The 23,554-nt window shown below is 40.5% G+C and overlaps 1 protein-coding gene across 1 annotated transcript in view; it reads right to left on the bottom strand.

Moving 5' to 3' along the window:
- RPGRIP1L (RPGRIP1 like) overlaps positions 1-23,554 on the bottom strand; it is a 74,724-nt gene that overhangs the window by 41,704 nt on the left and 9,466 nt on the right. The window contains exons 5-13 of the mRNA XM_081870338.1: positions 21,707-21,815; positions 17,867-18,010; positions 14,840-14,945; positions 13,177-13,323; positions 12,209-12,282; positions 7,206-7,345; positions 3,286-3,392; positions 2,989-3,039; positions 1,366-1,545 (exon numbers count right to left, since the gene is read on the bottom strand). Of these exons, the coding sequence (XP_081726464.1) occupies positions 1,366-1,545; positions 2,989-3,039; positions 3,286-3,392; positions 7,206-7,345; positions 12,209-12,282; positions 13,177-13,323; positions 14,840-14,945; positions 17,867-18,010; positions 21,707-21,815 (1,058 nt within the window). The remainder of the gene's footprint in view (positions 1-1,365; positions 1,546-2,988; positions 3,040-3,285; positions 3,393-7,205; positions 7,346-12,208; positions 12,283-13,176; positions 13,324-14,839; positions 14,946-17,866; positions 18,011-21,706; positions 21,816-23,554) is intronic.

The raw sequence follows: 23,554 nt of genomic DNA, 5'->3' as shown, positions 1-23,554 counted from the left end.
TATAAATAATTTTTATTTATTTACTATTATCATTATGGGGTGTGATGGGACAGGACGTATCTGTTGTTCAGATAATATCTTCCATGGTAGATATTAGATCTTCATGGTAGATCTTCTCTGGTGGCAGGGTCGAGGGTGGGAAGACACCAAAAGCAGGCCCCTGGTTTCTTCTCTCAGTTCCACTCACTGTAAGGAGATGTGGACTGAGAGACACAGCACTTGAAATTTCACTGACTCTGTGACAATTACTCTAACCAGTTCTCCTCAGAAACACATCCTAAATTCAGTAAGGCTTTCTCAAATGTATGTAGGGTTAGGATTGTGGCCTAGGTCCCCTAATACAGAAAGCTGCCTTATACTGTGTCAGACCCATTGGTTCATCTAGCTCAGTTCTGTCTACACTGACCAACAATGACTCTCCAGGGTATCCCCTAACTCTAGCAGGAATAGAACCTGGGGCCTTCTGCATACAAATCACATGCTCCAAATTAAGGAGGTCCTATTGCCCATGGTAAGGGAGATGGAATTTGGTTGTTCACTCCTCCCCATGGTGCAAAGGGGGAGAGCAATGGGAGGGGAAAACAAGACACAAAGGTCCATGCCTGATCTTATCCTGGTATAAACCTTAGTGAAAATGTAATCCAAACAAGGCTCAGGAAGGAGAGAAAAAATACAGCCCCATACAGCCTTAGTCTTATGTTAATTATTTTTCTTTCTTCCCTTTAAAAAACAGCTCCCCCTTTCACTTGGCTACAGTAGATCAATTTGTTGATTTAACAAATTTGAGGTCTTGGGGAGAGTTCCTTCTAGATGCCAAACCTCTCTGCAAAAAATCACATGGCAACTTTTGTAGAGGTTTCAATAAAAATACCAAGGCAGTTCACAAAAAAATAAGCGAACAGCAAAATAACAAGAATAAAACCAATTATAAAAATACAGCTACCTCTAATTAAAATGCACATTAAAACCACATTAAAACACCCCTAATTAAAATGTTTAACAAGTCCATTAAAATAATTTAACAGTTAAAACTACAATCAAAGCAGAAGGTTCAAATAAGATCAAGGAAATGTTTGTGTTCAAGAGCCGGTGGAATGCCAATACTGATGGGGACTTTTGTATTTCAGCAGGTGCAACAGACTGGTTTCAGGGTGGGGGGAATTCTTGGTGTGGTACAACACGTATCTTACAATAAAGAACTCATCGCAATAGCACAGTCTGATAGACTTCAGCTCATTAAGACCTGGTTATCATGCAAAATCACAGATTCATTAATCTTAATATATCAGATTCTACAAAAAGGAAAAGGAAAACGCATTATGACAGAGATACCAGCAGTCAACTGCACAGTGGAGAATTAAATACCTGATAGTCTTTGTTAATTTTATGCTGTACAATTAACATATTGCGTGTCTTTTCAAGTTCTTGAATAGTTTCTGCATGGGTTGCCTGGAGCTCACGCATAGAACGTTCCAAGTCTTTATGGATGTCATCTTCCACTTTCTCCAAGAACATGAGGTCGCTGCTTGCTTGCTGCCTACGAACCTGATCCACAAAAGTTCACAGCATTATAATTAGCATATATATATATATATTCGAAATTGAAACAGATAGACCTGTCATTTTCTGGCGTTAAAATAAATCTATGCTTGGAGACCAAGCTTGTAAATGTTTCAGTTCCGTGGAAAGGAACAAAAGCAACTCAGATCCATTTAATAACTGCCTATGCAGCCTTTCTCAGAAGTACATTCTAATGAGTTCATTGGGATAATTTCAACAAGAGCTGGTATAGTAAGTTAAGCTGTAACAGAACTTACTCCCAGATAAGTGGCACAATACTGTAGCCTGAGTACAAAAGCAAGAAAGAAGTCCCTGGTTCAAATATCTGTGCTACAAACTACTTTCATCCTGTTCAATTCCCTGTGACCAACATTGGAAGAGCACTCTCTAATATGCACATTTTTATCAGGGGAAGGTGGGGAGAGAATGCAGGGAAGCTAAAATTATGGGTCTTACAGATGGGATGGGGACCATATGGAACAGTGAAAAATAGTACTGAGGAAACTCTGGGGCACTGACACAGGACCGAGTGAGAAGGGCATCTCAAATGAGTACTTAACCTTTGGATCTCTCAGACCCTTTAAAGGGCCTGCTCCAAAATACACATTTTAATATAAATTTCATTATGCTAAAGGAAGTCATGGGGAAAGAGCACTATTTTCTATGCAAAAGTGCTATTAATCTATAACTGTTCACGGAAACTACAAATGCTACAGGCGCGGGGGTTGGGGAGGGAGAGACCGACTAAAAATTATTTAAGGCAGGAAACCGATCATTTTCTATTCCTTCTTTTCTCTTTCACTTCACTGCAGTTATGCTGCAAACAGAAAAACGACAAAGCAGTGCAAGGAGAAAAATGAAATTTCCCTCTAGTGCTTTTATAAATAAACAACTAGCAGGTTTTCAGCTACAGGGGAGAAAAGAAAATGCTTATGTTTCCAGAGTGTAACGTTTTAGCTTTGCACCTGCTTTTATATCATTCGGAATTATTTTTCATATCCTTCAGAATCTGTAAACAAAAAGTTGTTTTGATCAGACCTGTACTGGGGCAATGTGATAACACGAAAAGCAACTGTTTTCACTCTCAGAGAGAGAGAGAGAGAGAGAGAGAGAGAGAGAGAGACAGACAGACAGACGGAGAGGCTTTAAAGCAAATCCATGTAGGCTTAAGGTTAATCTACTTCTGATGTTGCAATGAAATATGTACATAACCTTAAAAAGTTCTATGCTGCCATCTTTTCTCTGTCTGTCTCCTGCTTTACGGAAATTGAACAGCAACATACCCATTTCATACAAGCAAGACGCATTAGCTAGCAAAAGCAGCACAATAAAAGCCTTTCTTGAAACACCAGGTGTTGAGAGAGGATTGGAGAGCTGGGGGTGGGGTGGGGTGGGGGGAAGCGGCGTACGACAGTTCCTGCAAGTTACCTTGATAAGCACGAGGGCCTCGCTGAGTTCGGCCATGTCAATGTCACTCTCCTGAAACAGACACAGTCAATAGGATGGCACCGTACGACGGGAATGAATAATGGAGTGAGACACCGAGAATACACAGTGCATTCGCGCTAAAACATGGCATTTTGCTGGATATCATGAATAAGTAAACTCTTGTCATATCCCTGCAATTCTTTTGCTTTTAAGAAAGGAACATTTGCGTGGTGCATGAAATATAGAAAAGCTTCACCTCCCCCCCCCCACTTTCTATCATTTCCTAAAGAAGTTCACCTTGGTGAAAAACTTCATGCGGTTCCTCAAGTCATCCAGCTGTTGCTTCTGCTCTAGATAGCGCAACCGCAGCTCATTGTTCTCCTGGGCCAGCTTTTCATTTTGGTCTCCGAAAAGAAAGAAAGAAAGAAAGAAAGAAAGAAAGAAAGAAAGAAAGAAAGAAAATTACATATTCTGTTTAAATGCAGCAGAACCCTAGAAATGGCCATCATGGTCTTCAAACCTATTTTACTAAAAGCAAATACATTTAAAACAAAGAACCGCCCCTCCCCCTTCTTACCCATTCATCAAGTGGGATTCAGAGAGCCAGCAATAAAATTCTACCCATGCAGAGAGCACCCCTACCCTATGGGCCTGTACAAACTAAGGGATTCCATGCAGTGGCTTCTCACTGCTATATGAAGAGATGCACTGGATTTGGAAATCCCTGCTGTGAGTGTACAAGCATGTTTAGGCAACGCAATGGGACCCCAGAGAGCACTTCTAATGTGTGCCATGCTGAGGGCAGGCACTGCTTGCCCACAAGCTACATCTCGACTGCCAAATATATATCTGTCATGTGTTCTTACTTTTATTATTACTACAGTAATAATATTAACAGAAAAGGGGCATAGAAATAGAGAGGTAGAGGTATTTTATAAGATACATGGAAAGGAGGTCTCCCAAGATAAGCCATGTGCTTTCAAATGTGTTTACTAAAGTCAGTGTTGATGTATGTCATAGATTGAGGACAAGTAACAAAACAGCAGCATATCCTTATTTCACCTAAACCTGATTTCTATTCTGCCTCCCCAGAATGAGTATCAATAGAAATGCTCCCACCTTCTATTGACAGGTCAAGTTTGGGTAACTAGGTTCATAAGTTGGTGAGGTGGGAAGATTGTGGTAGATTGTTGACTAAGAGAGATAAATGCTTTATTGATCTGCTTATTGATCTCTTACACATTGTATCTTGTAGACTGGATTGTATTCTCTGCTGACATCTCAGCAGCTACATATCACACACACATTCTTTATTACAGTCCAAAGACCCACAAAGCAGCTACATATCTATACCCTGGTTGTTTGTTTTGTTCTTGGCTTATTTTGGGCTGCTGTTTTCCCCTCATGTTAAATGTTCTCAATAAATGTTTTTAGAACAATAAGAAAAAAATGCCTGTCTTTTTAATGATGATTTTATGCATTCAGTCCCAAAACACACACACACACACACACACACACACACACAGAGAGAGAGAGAGAGAGAGAGAACAAACTATATGCTTATAAATACACTGTCAACTCAATCTGCAAACATTCAACTTAAATCATTTCCTTCAGAGTCATCAAGGGATTGTGTACAGCTTAAGCTCTACTCAGAACAGACCAAGTGAAATTAATGGATGCAATGTCCTTTAATTTCAGTGGGTTTACTCTGAACAGGACTATCACTGAATACATATGCATTCTCTAGTCCAGAGGAGAACATAAAACTCATTTGCTTAATCTTTTAGGGTCTTTTATGTTAGGGCACTCATGGCCAAGTGGAGATTTGAACACTGGTCTTCTGGTCCTTGTCCAACCCTCTAACACATACAGCACACTGGATCAGATATATGTAATTGTTTGGAAGAATTTTCTGTGGGGAAGACTTGGGCTGTAATGATCTAACTTAAGCAGGAAGAATAAAGAGTACACTGAAGACTCTCCACCCCAACCCCTGAAACTATGATGCAAGCTTTTGAGTTCCTCTCTTTTTCGGGGTTGAGCATTAAGCAAGCAAGCAAACAAAGGCTGGAGAAAAAGTTATTTTTGTACATGATAAGACCCTCAGCCTGCAGCTTGTAGTAACAACCTAAAGATGGAAATATTCTGTTTCACTCTGTGTGGGACTGTTCTAATGGAACAACATAGCTACTTGTGCCTTTGGTCTAACTTAAACAAGATTCTGTATTGTGCGCACGGAGTGTTTGCCTGCTCACATAAAAAGAATGGGGATTTAAGAAAACAAAGATTAAGATAATCTACTGGTAAAACAAACAGCTGTCAAAAGCCGTTTGTGCTAATATCATCATCTGTAATCAATATGCACAGGGTGCTGACCCACGCATTCATGTTAGGGAAAAAAGGGGAAAAAAGAATTGGAATAAAGAGGCTCTTAAGCCTGCAATTAATTTAAACATTAAACTGCTTTTAAATGTTCTAACCCAGAGGATCACAAAACCTGAAACTAATCTGCACATTGAACAGGGAGGTGGGGGTGGAGGAAAGCAAGCAAGCAAGGAACCAAAACAGTTCTGCGTTATCTAAACGAACACATGGGCCTTTTCAAAGGGCAGCCTACCAATGGTAAATTGAAGGCCAAGGAAAGAGACAGGAGAAACAAACGGGATTTGCAAAATCAGCTTCTGTGGAGAAACTATCTGCCTCCAAGACCCACACTGCTTATCAACACTCTTCCTGACATCTTTCCCACAGCTCATATGCTGTTCACGTACTGCTTCCATTTTGCCCACAGAGGACAGATTCCTGATCTGGATAGTTTTCTTTGCTTCTTTTAAAGTTTCTAGTCCTTTTCAGACACAAGAAGGAAAATGGTACTATTGTGGCTGAGTCAGAAAACAGATTCAGTCAGAGTGGTCCTTAAATCCATTAGATTTTAAAATAAGGGTGGGGTTTTTTAGTGTTTATAGATGAGGGTTACAATAGGCCTACCAAAAACTACTTGCCAAGATTGCCAAATCAAACCTTCATGACCCAAGGCAGTATCTCTCTGAGAATATGTCTGTTTCCTCGGCTGTACTGTCACTTACTGCCAGCAGTACCATTGCATCATTGCTTAATGGCTGCTGTTCTTTTATACTTTACCAACTCCATGCTTCATTCTTTGGCTCTTAGGGGTTATTTGCTCAGCCAATGTTGAAAGCAGAATTCAGGGCAACACTGGCCAATGGCCTGACTCAACTCACCTTAGCATTTTCCAGATGTTGTTGGACTCCCAACTGCCATCAGTCCCTGCCAGCATGGTCAACAGCCAGGGATGATGGAAGTTCAAGTCCAGCAACATCTGGAAGGCCAGAAGTTCCCCATTTTGCCTTTGGGGACTAGCAATGAGTTATGCAAAAACATGTGTGTTAGCACTCCAACACACTTTTACATTTTAAAATAAACAAAAGCATATTTGTGAGAGGGGAATCTAGATACACCACCAGAGAGAGTTGTGCCAGGAAGCTGCTTTATACAGTCAGACCATTGGTCCATCTAAAATATGTATTTCATTGCTGTATATTGTATGAGGGCAAGATATTGTATGAGGGCAGGATATAAATATTTTTATAAACATCTACACTGACTTTCCACTGCAATGGCTTTCCAGGGTTTCAGGCCAGGGGTTTCTCCATGCTCTACATAGAGATGCTGGGAATTGAACTTGAGATCATCTGCATGCAAAGCAGGTGATTGATTGCAGAGCTAAGGCCCATCCCCTACACTGGTGGGAACGCCAAAGGAGAGAGAAGGCAGTGGCAGAAAGAGAAGGGATGACTCCATCCACTGACAGCCCTGTTGACTTGTCTGATGGAACTCATAAGGGGATGCAACCTGTTTGCAGGAAGAGACTCTCAACATGCAAAGCAGATACTCAACAATGAACTGTGGCCCTTTCCCTAAAAGACCAAAGTATGGGAAACTACAGCATGCAGAAGTTCTTGGGTTCAGTCTCTGGCATCTCCAGGTAAAAATACCAGGTAGCAGGTGATTGGAAAGGCCCTCTCTCTGCCAGAGACCTTGGAGAGCAGCTTCCAGACAGAAGACAAATGCTGGGCTAGGGGGGGCAAAGCATCCTGAGCCAAGGTGGCTTCTGATGTTCTGCGAAGCTCTCAGCTGAGTAAAAAATGGAAAACTCGCTTGCACACCTTGCAATGCCCTTCAGAGCAATATACCTCGTTCTGCTTTCATTCTGGCCAAGATGTTGTTTTTATCTGTTAAATCCGACTTTAAAGCAGCCTCAAGCTGAGCAATCTGCAGCTTCAGCTGCTGCTCCTTTAACTTCCATTGCTGGTCGTGGGTCACGCCGAAGGCACTGAGGAATTAAAGAAAAGGGGGGGGGATGGAGAGAGAGAGAGAGGGAGGGAGGGGGACAAAAAAGAATTATATTAAAGACCAACATATGGCATGTAAGGAACTCAGAAATAGGCTTTAACAGAAAATAATAAAGAGGGGAGTGCGGGGAGAAAGCGATTTTAGTGGCAGAGATCATTGTCATCATGTCTTAGGAATTAAGTAAACACATGCTGGTCTGCTGCTGTTGAAACCGAGGCGCCTCTCTCAGGCTGCGGTCGTGGGACATGAAAGGGTTTGTGGGATGAGCAACGGGGCTGGACTCAATTTAGAGCTCCAGAGCCAGGAGAGTTGGCAGCGGGCGAAGGTTTGTGGGGACTTGGGAAGGAATCCGGAGGCCTGTTCCAGAGGAATCTGCTACTCGAAACCTCAGCAACAGACTCCGAACATGGGCAGCCTTTGCACATTCAAACCTCTTTTCGTGTACAGCCCTGCAGTGACCCACCTGATCCGTTTTAAAGACCTAGGGAGGGGAAAGGGGGGGGGAGAGCGAAGGAAGCCCAGAGGCAGTTGCCTGCCCAAAGAAATGTCGGCTACAGCAGAACAGCGGTTCTCCTATCATGAAACAGCCCCTCTGAAATGTAGTAAAAATCTTTGTACTCTTAAGCCAACTTTATACCCTTAAACCAAAAACTTGCATTGTTAACATGAGTAAGAAACCAGGAACAGAAGATGGCCTTTAGGAGGGGAGGAAGGGGTGTGTGTCCAGAAAACACAAGTGTTTATCAAATGATTCCCAGTTCAAAAAACTGCATGCATGGTGCGAACTACTACTTTTTCTTTCACCATATTTTATTGATTTCAGATATAACAGTACTAAGGACAGAATGACATTATTACCCACCCCTCTTCTACTTAATGTTCTTGCATTTAATATGGGGATCTCAAACGACAACAACTGCCCCATACAGGGGTCTCACAATGCTCAAGTTCCAGTAAATGTAGCAGCTATGGTTCAATGTTAACATAATTTTGCAATTTTGGAGGCCGTGGTTCCAGAATCACATGCAGCTCTGAGGAGGGCTTGACTTAGCTTCCTCCAGAACACTGATGGGTGTGATCGCCTCAAGATTTCTGCTTTGTTTTGTTCTGCAGGGGCTTTACAAGTGAAGAGGAGGGAAATATTCAAATGGGCAAAATGTGCATGCCACAAATTCCTTAATTTGTGTGTGTGTGTGTGTGTGTGTGTGTGTGTACACACACACACATATATATTCTCCCTAGTTAAACTAGAATTCAGGAGAAATGGAATACAGGGTAGAGGGATCCAATAAAGAAATGGGCTCCGGGAAAATATGCTCGTTCCTTTAAAACATTTTAATAGACTACTGCATGCTTAAATGCTATGTTATGATTTACTTATATATTGCTTTTTAATTCAAAGGTCCCAAAGCAACGAATAGCATAGTAATACAAATGAAAAACTCAACAAAAGTGCATTCAAAACAATGTAAAATAGCAAAATCACAAAATGAATCCAACTGGAAGCCAATGCATTTCCAGGCCCAATTCAAATTGCTACCTTTAACCTATACCTGAAGGAATTAGCTCTTCCCAAAGAAGACTATGCTGGCCTTAAGATCATCTACAAAGGCACTCCCCAGAGTGCCGTATCTATAGGGAGTGTGGAGGGAGGGCAACAATTGAAGGGGTCTTTTGGGCGACAGCCCCTGTCAATGGAATGCATTCCTTAAGAGAGCTTGCCTGCGCCTTCTGTGTTAGGTGAAGACATTTGTTCCCCCCCCCATTCCAGTCTTTTTAGTAATTTTTAGCATCTTTATTAGCTTACAGCAGTTAAGTTATTAGGGTTCGAACCAATACCTCATTCTTGTCAATAGTTTTAATGGGGTTCATTGGGATTGCTGCTTTGATTTAAGTATGGAAGTTTTCTTGTATACAGCTTTCTATAATGGAGAGGCAGGTTCCTGAGATTTTTATATGATATGCATTTGTATTTACACATTTTAAATCATACATTTGTTTTGCATATTTTAAGCCACCTAAAGGTTCAGTTGACACAAATTTAAATAAATTGCAATAATAAATATAACGCTTATCATCATCATCATCATCATCATCATCATCATCATCACCATCACCATTCTTTCATTTTAGGGCTAGTGACAGGAGAGCATTCTCTACCCTTGAGGGCCAACTCCTGCATCTACTGCATCACTGTTGCAGTGTGGAGATTTCAATTTCAGTGGTACCTCGGGTTAAGTACTTAATTCATTCCAGAGGTCCGTTCTTAACCTGAAACTGTTCTTAACCTGAAGCACCACTTTAGCTAATGGGGCCTCCTGCTGCTGCCGCGCTGCCAGAGCACAATTTCTTTTCTCATCCTGAAGCAAATTTCTTAACCCAAGGTAATATTTCTGGGTTAGTGGAGTCTGTAATCTTTTTTTTTTAAAAAAATAATATTTCTTTTAAAATAATATTTATTTTAAAATAGTATTTATCGCGGAGTCTGTAATCTGAAGCGTATGTAACCTGAAGCGTATGTAACCCGAGGTACCACAGTACAGGCTGCACTGTTTAAATACAGCTATGTATAGTTTTCACTTGTGAGAAAAGTTTGTGTACATTCAAGTCTCATGGTCATTTGTACATTTTCCAACAACAACCTCAGAATCTGGCTCTGGTTAAACTTAGAGCAATGTAGAATTCCAGTTTCTCCAAATCCGCATAATGCTGACTTTAAAGGCATACAAAATTGTTCTGAAATTTACTGCTCAGCTATCATCTCCTTCGCAGTTAGGATTGCATTCCACTGGAATCTGCCTGGAATGTCTTTGGAGTTTACTTCACCTCGCTGCATTTTGAAGCCATCTGGGTAATGTACAAATGGCTGACCATCCACCACACTGTGCTCCTAGTATGGACGGAGGTTCAGAGGGATACAGGGTCAAGTTCTTATAGTCAATGGAAAGTGGCTTCTGGAATTTCCACCTCAACATAATATGACTGGAACCAGCTGCCTGAAAGGATGTCATAATGCTGTAAATGCATGGCATGAATATGCCCTAAATCAGCAAGTCAGACAGCTAAACTGGACATGGCACTTTGAAGCCACAACAGCTTTTGTCTCTGCTCCCCAAGAATTGGATATTATTCTCTCCCCCTTAGAGAAAACGCAGTGACAATTGTGTTCTCTTTTGAACAAAAGCACTCCTACAGCTGGAGGGTTCTCCTTCTACTGACTCCATGATCAGGTGTTTCCTCATTAAGCCTCTGCAAATTGACTGTAATTGCTTCAATTTTCTGTTCGGCACCAGAAAATGAATTCAGTGCCCTGTCTCATTTCATGTTCAGTAGGTTTAGCCTCCTAATTTTTTATTTATGTGATATTAAGCACTGCTGACAGAATTTACACAGACTATTACCTCAGAGCGTCTTTACATAAATATGAAGTGCAGTCACAGTGCCAGCCTAAGGCGTTTTGGCACCTGAAAAAGTTAGAGTCATGCCCTGCGCTGCTCTTGATTGGGGTCCATTTTTTTTAAAAAAGGAAATTGAGACATTGAGGCCTAAGCTGGAAGTAAAAGGGGGGGGGGAGGCCTACCAACCCACTGCAATCTGCTATCGTATCATGACAATGCTGTCTGTGGGCCAGCATAAAGGGGCAGTTGTGCTAATGAGTTAAAGCTGGGAAGTATTGCCAAAACTGACTGCAAAAATGTTTTAAGCTGACTTCTGTTACAAGGCTGCAAAACAACACCCAGCATTATAGAGACCCTATTTTCCTTTGTTAGAAACTCCTGCAGGTTCAACTCTGGCCAGGATCAAAAGAATAGCAAAACTAATTCACTGAGTCCAAGGGATTTTAAAAGATTATTTTGCCTACCACACAGCAGAGCAAACTACTTTAGAAACTGGATAGCATTACAAAAGCAGCTTGTGATATGGAAGGGAGTCAGCAGTTAAAACGGGGCAGGCGGGGGACGGGCAGTAGAAAAGATCAACAGGAACAGCACAGGACCTTTTAGGAGAGTGGTCCCAGTCTTGGGATCCCAAGAGCTGCTTTATTAATCACTTTGAGAGGCCATAATTACAATATGCAACTCTATAAATAAATAAATAAATAAATATTCCCATCTATTTATTGCATTTATCTCTCGTCTTTTTCTCTAAGAAGCTAAAGCTGGCGCACATGGTTTTCTACCTCCTCATTTAATCCACACAACAACCCTGTGAGGTAGGTTATGTTGGGAGGCAATGACTGGCCATCCATAGGGTCTCTATCTTGTTAGGAAGCAGGTGTGGTTTATTAGGTTTCATTCAGTCCATGATTTTATCAAGGCACTGGTTTTGAACATGTACAGTCTCTCCCAATTCAGATGTTACAGGGAAATAATGTTGGGTATTTTGTTTTATTGTCTAAAATGGCAGGAGAAAACCTCAAAATGGTATCAATCAACATATAATCACTGCCCCAAATCTCCTAATGGCCACTCCCAGTGGCTTCATATAAATATTAAATAGCACTGGGGACAAAAATCATACTCTGCAGGTTAACCGCCAGAGGTCCACAGACACCGTACAATAGTGCTTCTAACCCTCAACAGTCCAGATGAAATCAAAAGCTGCAGAGAGATCCAGGAAAATAAACAGGGCTGTACTCCCCCACCATCTCTCCTGAATAAGGTCATCCATCAGACCGACTAAGGCCAATTCAGTCCCCAAATCAGGCTTGACCTGAAATAGGTCAGTTTTATCCAAAAGTGTTTGCAGCTGAACTGCCACTACTCACGCATTGCTTATTTTAGCCCATACATAAACTGAGAAATGGAATGTTAAAAGAGTTCTGTTATCAGTTATAATTTACCTGTTGTATAATTTATCATAGTTTTCTTTTAAAAGGTCCCTCTCTTTTTCCAAATCATTAATTCTATCTTGAAGCTGGAATGAAGACAAACGTTGTAAGTGATGCAATTAAAAAGCAACATTACCGACACTAGTAAAGCTTTCTGAATAGCTGCACGCATGGTTGTGCTTTCTGGCAGTCAGTGGCCGGTAAGCTTTGACATTACCAGTGACTGCCCTGATGTCACAAAAGAGCAAGGCAGATTGGGATGGTGCAAAAATCAAGATTTGCAAAACGTTTTCATTAACGCAGGACAATTTCTATTTTTGTAAGGTTTTTCTCCTTTTTTAATATCAACCAAACATTAGTGCATTGGGTCAACACATTTCACCTGTTTTATAGGTAGAGATGGCTCACAAGGTGGGGGCAGTTCTGCTATGCTGCCTTCTTGGCAGGTGACTGTTGCTTACCAAGAAGAAGAGGAGTGAAGCAGTGGGAAGGTTGACGTGGTGCAAAAGAACTGATGGAGCCAATCTGGTCCTCCTTCTGGTGCGTTTGCACCACGGTGCCCTCTTCATCCCAATAACAGTGACTCACCTGCCGGGAAGCTAGTGTACTGGCTTGGCCCCATCTCGCAAGTTGCTTCTGTCTATAGGTGAAATTTAGATGGTGTTTGCCACCTTTAATGCAATCATCATGTATTAGGATGAATGCAGCATCTTGAAATGGTCCGACTGCAAGCTTGATCTTACATGGGTGTTCAAAGACTGCTCAGAGGCATATAAATACTACTGTAGGTTAACAACAGAGTGTTAAGTGCTATATATCCACCAGCTGTGCAGTCATAAGCCAAGTAAGACCAGAATGTTTGAATTATTGGGAGTCCTCTCATGACTTGGTCCGGGATACTACGCAAATTTCTCTAGCCCAGTTTAAAGGATTGTGCAAAGACTGTGCTCTTCCCAACCCCCTGTCCCCAAGGATCTCACCTCTTCTAAGCGTCGCTTTGAAAAATTTGTGGCCTGTAACTCACTCTCGAGGTGGAGGCACTTGGAACGTTCTTCTTTAAGTTGCAAATTGAGTTCGTCCCCCTTTGCCATGAGTGCATTGTGGCTTGCTTTAAGATTTTTTTGGTTCTGTGGAGGAGACGAGAGAAGGCAGCTGAAGTTGGGTCTGGGTGAGTAACATTAGGTTGCGGTCACTATTCTTGGATGGATTGAGTCTAAAGGTTTCCTCCAGCAACCTTTAAAGTGTAATCTCAATCCAGTCAACAGGAGATGCTCTTGCCATGTTTTTGACACAATGTCATTAAGTTACACAACGGCAACGAAGAGGGTGGAGGGTGTTCCTCCCTCCTCCAGCATGCTAACCACTCCCAGTTCAGCTGTGATGAGCAGGACCAAGACAGACATCTGTTTAGCAATTAAAGCATTTTGCTGTGGTTCTTGTGGTTTGGACACGCTGACCCAAAACGCTACAGTAGCAAGCAAAAATGAACCCGACCACAAATATGTCCATGCAGCTCTTGTCATTTTGCTGCTAACCCACCAGCTGATGTTTCGTTTGCCTTCTTAATTCCTTCCAAGGGAGCTGCATTAAGATTTAATTAAAAGAAATTCTGTGTCTCTTTAAAATTTGATTCTGCACTTCTGTGTGACATCTGAACTATTGAGCTGCGCTCAACATTTCAAAAACGTGCACCTCTGTTTATTTTGCTTTGGAAACTGTTGCACACACCACAATTTGCAAGGCTTTGATAAGCATTTAAGTCTTCTGAAAATAATTTCACTCCATAACTCCCTTACAAATGAATGTGGTTGCTGTGCTGTGGTGCTTCAGCTTCGTCTGCTATGTCATATTACCATAATGATAAGCAGTGGACAAAAAAATCCAAATTTTCCATCCTAAGTGACAGTAGTATTGCTGGTACAGAGGTCTGCATATGCTGAGTTGTGTATGCTGAGATATGCACAAAAGCTGCATGCAAATAAGGGCTGCATCATTAATTCTGGTGGAGGGAGCAGATCTAAGCTGAAGGTTTAGGAAGCATCTAAAATGCTACACTGGGATTTGCTGATCAGGATTAGAAATAGAGCAGGCCATGTTTTATGGAGAGAAACCTCCTACCAATTCAATTCCTTGGCATTTCCAGTTTGAAGGCTGGTGAAGGATATGCTGCAAAGGGTAGGCTTTAGTGAAGAAGATGGACAAATAGACCAACTAAGCATCAGGCAGCTCTTAGCACCTTAACATTGCGAAAGACCATTCAGCACTTGAAGAACCTGGGAGGTGGAGTGTGATTCTGCACTAATTACAACTGAAATTCAACTAAATTTTAATTACTGAGCAAACATGTATAAGATTGCAAGGTTAGTATAAATTCCCATTTATTTCTTAGTGTATTATAAACATTCTTAGCTAGCCTTCATTTATTGCACAATCATCATACCATCTACTAAGAAGTAAGTTGCCCTGAGTTCATGGGAACTTACTTCCTGCTAAGTGTATATAGGATTGAAGTCTTAAATTTCCAGATCTGTATCATACTTTTGGTGAAGAAAGAAGTGCCTCTCTAAACAAGTTTATTCCGTACATAACCCCACCTGGAGTTCTGGTGCACGAGTTTACAGTTCTAGCTGAAGTTCTGCCTACCTCCTGTAGCTGAAGAAATCTTTCCTCCATTGCTGCAAACTCATTGCTCTTCTCCACCAATTGTTTGTGGAGCTTAATCATTTCAACATTGTCCCGAATGCTTAACCTACAAAATGGCATGTTCAAAAAGAAAGTAATTGTGAGGTTTATGGTACAATAATAGTCGAGTCACCTTGTTAATTTTGCCTTGGAAAACTTAAAACCCTTCACACTTTCCTAATTCCAAAACACAACTGGGGAGAGGTGTGTGTATAACATCTAAAAAAATTCCTTTCCTTAAATTTAACATTATAGGTTGTTAAATAAATACATGTTTTTACAGTATGAAGATATTTGAACATTACTCATTATTGGGATGTATTGGTTTATTCTTATCAAACTTCAATGGAGCCTATGGTAAAAGGAGCAATATTATACTTACAATAGGAAGAGAGAAAAAACACTTTCTTCCAAAACTTTGGTGTTAGAGAATTACTGTTTAGTGGAGCATTATCCAGGAACGTAACCCCTTTCCAAGTATTTCCAAGGCAAGCGGCTTAGCATTTTACACAGATAATGCCCCGAGATTGGCATTCAAATTAGCTGCAGATGTATCTTTAACAATGACCATCTTGACCGAAATTCTATATGGCTGAGATTCTGTTATATATTTTCCCTGCTGAGATTCAATTGAAAATTCACTATTTAATCTTGTTAAAAGTCATCACGCAGCTAACTACAGATATACTTTCAAAAACCTATCCCTTGAACGGTGCAGGGTGACCTCATTATTATTGTTTTTGCATGTATTTCAACCAAAAAATGTTTTAAAGGAAACCCCTGAATTGATCTTAACTGCTAATGCCAAATAAAGCATGATAAACATCAGAACAGAATCTCACATCTTGAAATACATTGTTTCTCCTCTAATACTTATCTGTTATAGACAGACTGGAAAAATTGTACCAGTGCCATGCTGGAACCAGAAAATAGACTACAAAGCTTACACATCTGTAAACCAGCTGAGAACTTGAAATACTTTTAAAAAAATATTTAATTCTTTTGAAACTCAGGGTCCATTGTGTTTTGCCATTACCTAGTCAACTGTCCTTACAGAGAAGATTAAAAAGCTTGCAAACCAGGAATCCGGTTTATTGCACCCTTCATATAAATAGATGTAGCAAGTAGAGGAAACATTTTTGCCTGATGCTAAACACTAAAAACTCTAATGCCATTTCATGTTCTTCTGAATCTTGTTTCTCACATCAAACAAATAGCAGGGATAGCTTCAAAAGAGATTTTACAGGAGTTTCTCTCCCCCACCCCGCCCTATTTTTGAATAAAAGGAGTTGAGAAGAATGACATTTATGATACATGCAGATCTAAGCCAAATGTCTCCTGACAATTGACATTAACTAGTATGTACCACAGTGCCTAACTCTTTAGCAGTGTTCAGACCTAATGGGGAACCATGGTCTCCCACCAGGAGAACAAAGTACAGCGAGTCTGAGGCTCTCACACTTTCTTTCCTTCTCTCCTTTTCTTTTGCATGCCAGGAGGGAAGAGGTGGAAAGCTTATTCTTTTGACTTTAAACTAACCACAGTTTCCCATTACACCTAAAGTCAGGGAACTGTCATTTGTTAGACGATGGTTTGTGAGAAAAAGTCAGAACCATACAGATTCATTTCAGATTCTGGTTTGTTGTCACTAACCAGAGTTTAAGCCAGGGCTCCCCACTTTTGGGCGCCTGAGGAACATCTGAAAACCTAAGAAACAGCACAAACTTCCATTTTAAAAAAGAAAAAAATTACATTGCTCAGAACTTCCCACAACTTGAAGCAGACAAACACCTAAATAAAGCACAAACAAATAAAGTAGGGCATCTCCCAATGACCCAAAACATAGAAAAAGAAAACCAGAGGGTGTTGGAATGGTAGTCCCAAAGGAGTGTACATGAGGGAGCTATGGTGCCCAAGAGCTTTAAATGAACCAAGGTTGCCTAAGTAGCTTCCAATCGCTTTTTTTAAGGTGCAAAAGAAGAAGGTAAAGGAAATGGGGGAAGACAACGACACAGTCCAGGGCTTGTAGTAGCCCTTTCTTGCAAGCATTTGCCACCAGTGCTAGCCATGCAAAACCAGAGGAACTAAGTGGTTTTCCTTTTGACTGGATAATCTTCCCATCTTGCCTTTCTATGTTTTTGGCCTAAATTATCCTGACCCAAAGCGCTGCAGATTAAGTGACCTTAGGGAACGCAAAAATGGAACTGAGTAGAATTAAAATATATTACCGTGAGCAAAGTACCCATGCAAATGATGGAACCTAGGAATGTTGTTAAGAAAACAAGACTCCAGATGGACAATTCATAAGCCATGTTTTTCCAACATGAAAACATCTGTTGTTCCGAACAATCTGGGATGACCTGAGCCATCTACATGCAACCCATATTGCCCAGATTGCTTCTTCTGCAAAGCATGATCCTGCTGAGATTTTATGCTGGGATGATCCAGGGTTGATTTTTTTTTTTTTTTTTGCTGTGCATGTGTGAGAGGGAGATCTTGCAGCAGTTTACTTTGAGCTGGTGTGGCAACAAGCAAGCATGGAATATGGAATTTGGGCTCCGAGCTTACATTTCTAGTGCTATCACATCCTGCTGCCAATTTGCTGTAGACGCTATACCAGTGCAGGAATTTGTAAAATCATTGTTCCAGTCTCCCCCACTATTGGCAGCATTCATTTCTCATAACCTCTTCACCCCCCACCCATTAGTAAGCAACTCTGCTCATCCACATTTGAGCCTTGGAGACATGATGGGAGTCCATTCATTTGCATGTATTTAATTGGGTTTGATTGGCACTGTTAGTTCTGTCATCAAGAAAGCGACCCTAGTATATCATCTGGCCAGTAACAGGTAAAGTAATAACCTGATGTCCCCCATGCAAATGCTTGCAAGAGCACCACAATAAAACCGAGTGCAAGTAAATCAATTACTTTACTGTCACACGACTGGGTTCAACTTATGAGCTGAGAGCATTTCCATCCCATTTTACCGTTGGCCAGTTGCCTGCTGCTCTTTCAGCTGCAGGAGAGCTTCTTCAAACTCCTCTTCCTTCTTCCGTATTTCGCTTCTGAGCGTTTCCACTGCCTGCGCCAACTCCTCATTGTGCGCCCGTTGAGACTCAACCACATTCTCCCTGCAACATTCAAAGCGCTTTGAGTTCGTCAGTTAAAAAGCGGAAGCTTTATGTTTAACATAATGGGAAACTAGAATGAACCACATGTTCTGCCAGGTATATAAATGTTTACAAGAGGTTTACTTCTTACTGGTCCCACTGAAGCCACCCAAAGTTGAGAAGGCTATATGAAACAGGCAAAGAAACTGCGGTATGACAGGCTAGATTTTGTTAAGGCAACAAAGCTTTCTAAATTGAAACCCAAAATTTACACCTGCATCCTTTAGGAATTCTTCTCAGGGCAACTTTTTTCTGAGGCAGTTCTTCATTGTCACAGAGGATTCTGATCTAGGGTGTCAAGTTAGTTCACAAGCGCTGGGCCCCACAAAAGCAGTGAAGTAAATCCAGTTTATAGTGACTCCACACTGATCTATCAGTAGTGTGAACAAGCCCTTATTTATTTATTTATTTATTTACCAAACAAACAAACAAACAAAAAACAAAAATAAATCCTCCCAAGTGCTTTAAAAAAATCTAAAATAAAACATTAACATTACCGATACAAAATAGTATCTAACAATATCCAAAAAGTGATTAAAACCAATAACTAGTTGCTGAAAAGAAATAAAACACACATCTGGATAGGCTTGCCAAAACAAAAATGTTTTAAACAGGTGCTGAAAATCGTACAGGGAATGGACTTGCTTGATGTCAATAGGCAGTGAGTGCCAAAGTATAGGTGCTGACACGCAAAAATATCAATTTCTTACAAGTGCGGAATGAGTATTATGTGGCAACTGTAACGTTGCTGGTTCCGCAGACTGAAGCAGTCAAGTAGGCTTATATGGGGTAAAGTGATCCCGCAAGTAAACTAGTCCCAAGCTTTTTAGGGTTTTATATACCAATAATAACAACCTGAATTTGGCCCAGTAGCAATAGGCAGCCAGTGCATCTCTCTGAGCAGAGGTGCTATATGCTGACAGGGCCTTACTCCCTGCCAGCAACCATGCTGTCGCATTCTGCCCTAACTGCAGCTTCTGGAAACCCAGCCTTGAAGTCACATGAACACCCGTGGTTAAGCTCTCCTAGTCCAGGAAAAACCGCACCTGCTGCACCAGACCCAGCTGATCTTCTTTTAGGGAAGTTTGTCCATCATTACTGATGTTTGCTTCGATAACCCACTTTGACACTTATCAGAAGAAGTGGAGAGTTCTCCAGAACACACTTTGAAGGACAGCCTGCATATATAAATGCTCAAGTCTTGAGAGGTCAGGGGTCTTATTTTCTTGTTCACCATTAGGAAGGATGAGGTTGGTGGCCTCAGGGACAGAGACTTTTCCACAGTGTCCTCTACGAAACAGTGGGTATATCCGGAATCACTGTTCACTATGTGTGTTTGCGGACCACTTCGGCAGCACATCATAAAACAAAGCTTTATGCCTTGTTTTCATCAGGTAAGAATCTGACCCATTGCTTCTTTCAGAGACTTGCATAGTCTACAAAGACTTTCAGAGACTTATAAGACTTATGTTTATTTGGTTCTATGTTTTCTATTTGGTTTCTCATATCGTTCAATGTTCCGTATAGACTATATAAAGAGTTTATATTGATATTGCATTGTTGTACTTGGTCATTGTGTTGCCTTGGATATTACTGATAATTGTTTGCAACACAGAGGTTTAATTGTTTGGTTACTTAGTATGTTTTGTAACTGGTGTTTTTAAAAAGCTCTTGTTAACTGTAACACATTCTGGTTTTGATGTGGTGCTTTATCCTCCTTTGTAAGCTGCCTTGAGAGGACCTTGTCCTTCAAATGGTGGGATGTAAGGATCCCCAGTAAATAAAATAAACACTTCGCTAGCTCCCAGTTATGAAAAACATGAACGCTGCTACACTGTGTCAAAATAATTACAATTGATTGCTAAAACGATCAATTGCATGTACAAAGTATTTTCGTTTCACTCCATGGCATCTCAAGATGAGTCTCCATGCTGCTTTTCGAATAACATTTATTTTAGTTTGGAAAGACTAACCATGGAAGATCTTTTTTGGGGGGGGAGGATCTCCATGGGAGCTTCTAAGAGATAATTAGGATATTAAGATCTAAGAGATATTTAATAAATTGTAATGCTTCTGAATATGCATAAATTCACTGTATGACATACTGTCACCCACACATTTTTCATGTAAGTTATATGCTCATTATTGAGATTTCCATCAGACACGGTTATTTTGAACTAGCCTCTTGAGTTGTATTGTAATAAATTCGTGCTTGTCCTGTAGACCTGTACGTATTTGAAACTAACTGTGCAACACTGGATATGAAAATGTTTATACTGTGTGCAACTATCAATTCAACAAATAAATATCATAAATATTCAACAAATAAATCCTGTGTATGCCTACTCAATAATTAGCCCTACTGAGTTCAATGAGTTAGGCTGCAAGCAGAACAGTCAGCCTCACTGAATGCAACAGGACTTAGGTAGACATGGTTAGAGTTTTAAGTAGACATGGCTAGAGTTACACTCACATGGTTACACTCACATAAGTCTGTATAGGACTGGAGGCTTAAGATGTTTACCATGTACCACTGAACAATTTGATAACTATCTGCCTAACCAAAAGCAATTCCATAGGATAATGCCTAAACTTTTGCATAGGGAAATAATAATAAGCTAAGCCTGAATTATTCATTTTATGATACGTTATTATCTACATGCTGCTGTTTAAAGATCTGTATTTATTTAGGATATTTTAAGATCTGTTTTAAATACATTTTTATATAGCATTTTTTTTTGCAACTTATATGCAGCTTCGTTAACCTCTACAGAGGTGTATGGATAAAATCCTCCCCTGGTCAGAGGTTCAAGATGTGTTGTAAGTTCAAGTCCTGGCAACTGGAAAATCAGCAGATGTGCAATGTGGGGGGTTGAATACTTAACATTCACTTAAGCTACAAAGCAGTGGTGGGGGGAACCGTTATTACAAAAATATCAGGGCAGGAAAATGAGCTTTATTATCCCTAGGCAACACATTGCCAAAATATGAGAAGACCATATTTCCTTCTTTCCTAAAATATTCTTAACAGGAGACTTTTAAAAAATCCTTCCTGAGGCAACCAAAGATTTGTTCCACGGCATTTCAGGAGGTAGTGTCTTGTTATCTCTCTTTACTGCACTCTCCCCCACACTAAAAAGATTTTGTGAGCTGCCTACAGTTGGTACCTATTAAGTTGACTAGCCTATATACGCCCCCAGTTCCTGTGACCATATGTTTTCCTATCAAAGGTGATTGACACAGGTGCTCAAAGCTGAGATCAAACAATATGAGAGCTTATTAACTTCAAATGCTGTGAAACTGGGTGTGTGTGGCATTTTCTTTTTTAACAGTCCGTTCTTTTTTCTTTTAAAAACCACCCTATTTTTGTTGTTGTTTGTTTCATGAAAGTTTGACTATCCAAGGTACGCTGCTACAAGATTCTTCTGCCCAAAAGCATTAGTATTCATGAGTCATCACAGGAATGAATCAACTCCTTACGTATCTATAGCCAGTATCCCTCGGATAGAGAAAAGGAGCCCACCCCTGCCTTAAAGGAATGCCCAGTGTAAATGAACAGGGCGTATGCAGTTTTAATTTCCTTTAGGCTGTCAGTTAACTGATGACACCAAGCAAATAGTTGATATCAGAAAATAAAGAAATATAGAAAAGTCATACAAGTTTCTTATCTCTGCTCTTGCTTCCTCAAGTAAGTTGTGTCCATACTTGGGGGGCAACGCTTGTGGAGATTTCAAAGGTCGGATTTCTACATCCTGCATTCTCATTCCTAAAAGAAGAAGGGAGTGGGTGGAATGAGAAAAATCAGAGAAGTATGTTTACTGAAAGTTAAGTGACTAAAAGGAGAAAAAAATAAGCAGTAATCACACATACTGAGTGTTATCCTACTATATTTGTAACAGCCTTGAATTTAAGCCAGGGAAAGCCAACACGATGCTCTCCAGAAGTTGCTAGACTACAGTTCCCATCATTCCTCACTGATGACCAAGCCGGCAAGTGTCAATGGGAAATGGAGTCCAACAACATTTGGAGGACCATAGGTTTGCTACCGCTGTTTTATGGAGAAGGCCCAGAAACTAGTGACTTCATTTGGGGTTGCAATATATCTGGTCTGACCATTCTTCCATCTAGACAAAATTGTCAGTTGAATGGCAGCAGCTCTACACGGCATTACACAAAAGTATTTTTCCAGCCCTGCCCCTCCATATCCTTTCTAGCTTGAGATGCCAAAGAATCAAAGGCAAATCTGTGACCTTCTGCATGCAGAACTCTATTGCTGGACTATGGCTCCCCTTTGAAGCTGAACTAAGTCAGGCCTTTGGTCTCTCTAGACTAGTATTTTCCTCTCTGACCATCAGTAGCAATTAACCAAGGCATCAGGAATGGACCTTTTCAAGTCCAGCTTTCCTTTATGCCAGGGACTGGACCCAAGACCTTCTACATACAGAGCAACTGCTATACTGCTAAACGTAATGGGTATTTAGATGTCAACATGTATTTTAATTTGAAGGCTGTACTCAACTAAGTACTAACCAGATGAAACCCACTGAAATTGATGGACCTAAATTAGTCAAGTCCATTCATTTCAGCACAACAATTTTAATATGGACCTTTTTAAGATTTGACTTCATTCATATTTTGGTTTTTTTTAAACTTGTTTTTAACCTTTTTATTGGCAGTTTTAATGTATATGTTATAGCCTTTGTAAACTGCTTCAAGGTTTTATTTACAATTTATTTATTTACAATTAAGTGGCATATATGCTGTGTTAAATAAATAAATAGGCTTATTAAAAATGGTGGCAAAGGCCAGTGAGAATCATTCACAGCATACCCACTAGAGTTTTGGAGTTTTGGAGCTGTTTCCTCTAAAATGACAACCTTGCAATGTTACTTGACAATCCTCTTTTGAAGTTGAGGGGTGTTTCACAAACATTATGGCAATATGGCATGGAGGGCAGCTGCTATTCAAAGGAGAAAAAGTAAAACAAAACCCACTGTGTACACTCATGCCTTTGGCAGCAAGTAGCTTTTTGGATCCCAGCCTGTTTGTCTAAATTCTAAACATAACAGCATACATTCCTCATTACAGTTAGAAGTCACTGCTGTTTTAGGCCACAGTTTTAGCAGGGAACAGATTCTGAAGGGCTTGCAGGAAAATGGGGTTACTACATTTGATTCCAACCAAGTTCTGGAAGCTCATGGAGATTTTAATTCGCATTAAAGCAGTTGTATTAGCCTATCCAGTGCTTGACGGTGATGTTCGAATGCTATGTTTCCTCCATTTACAAATACTTGGCATGCATTGGGCAAAGGCTTCGTTACTGCTCCAAACAGGGAGGAAAAGGAATTAAATTCAAAAGATGAGAGACGGCAAACAGTCTGCCCAATGCATGCCAAGAGGCTAGAACTCATGTGATAAAAATAATAAGAAATTTCCTAGCACATGGAAGCAGGGATATAGCAGCAAACCTAGCTGTAACTATTAGGCACTGCTATCTATAACTGT

The sequence above is a fragment of the Podarcis erhardii genome, assembly GCF_964252035.2.
Source record: "Podarcis erhardii genome assembly, chromosome: 7".
Lineage (NCBI taxonomy): Eukaryota > Metazoa > Chordata > Lepidosauria > Squamata > Lacertidae > Podarcis > Podarcis erhardii.
Note: the sequence above shows the minus strand (reverse complement) of the source record. Positions and strands in the feature narration are given on the sequence as shown.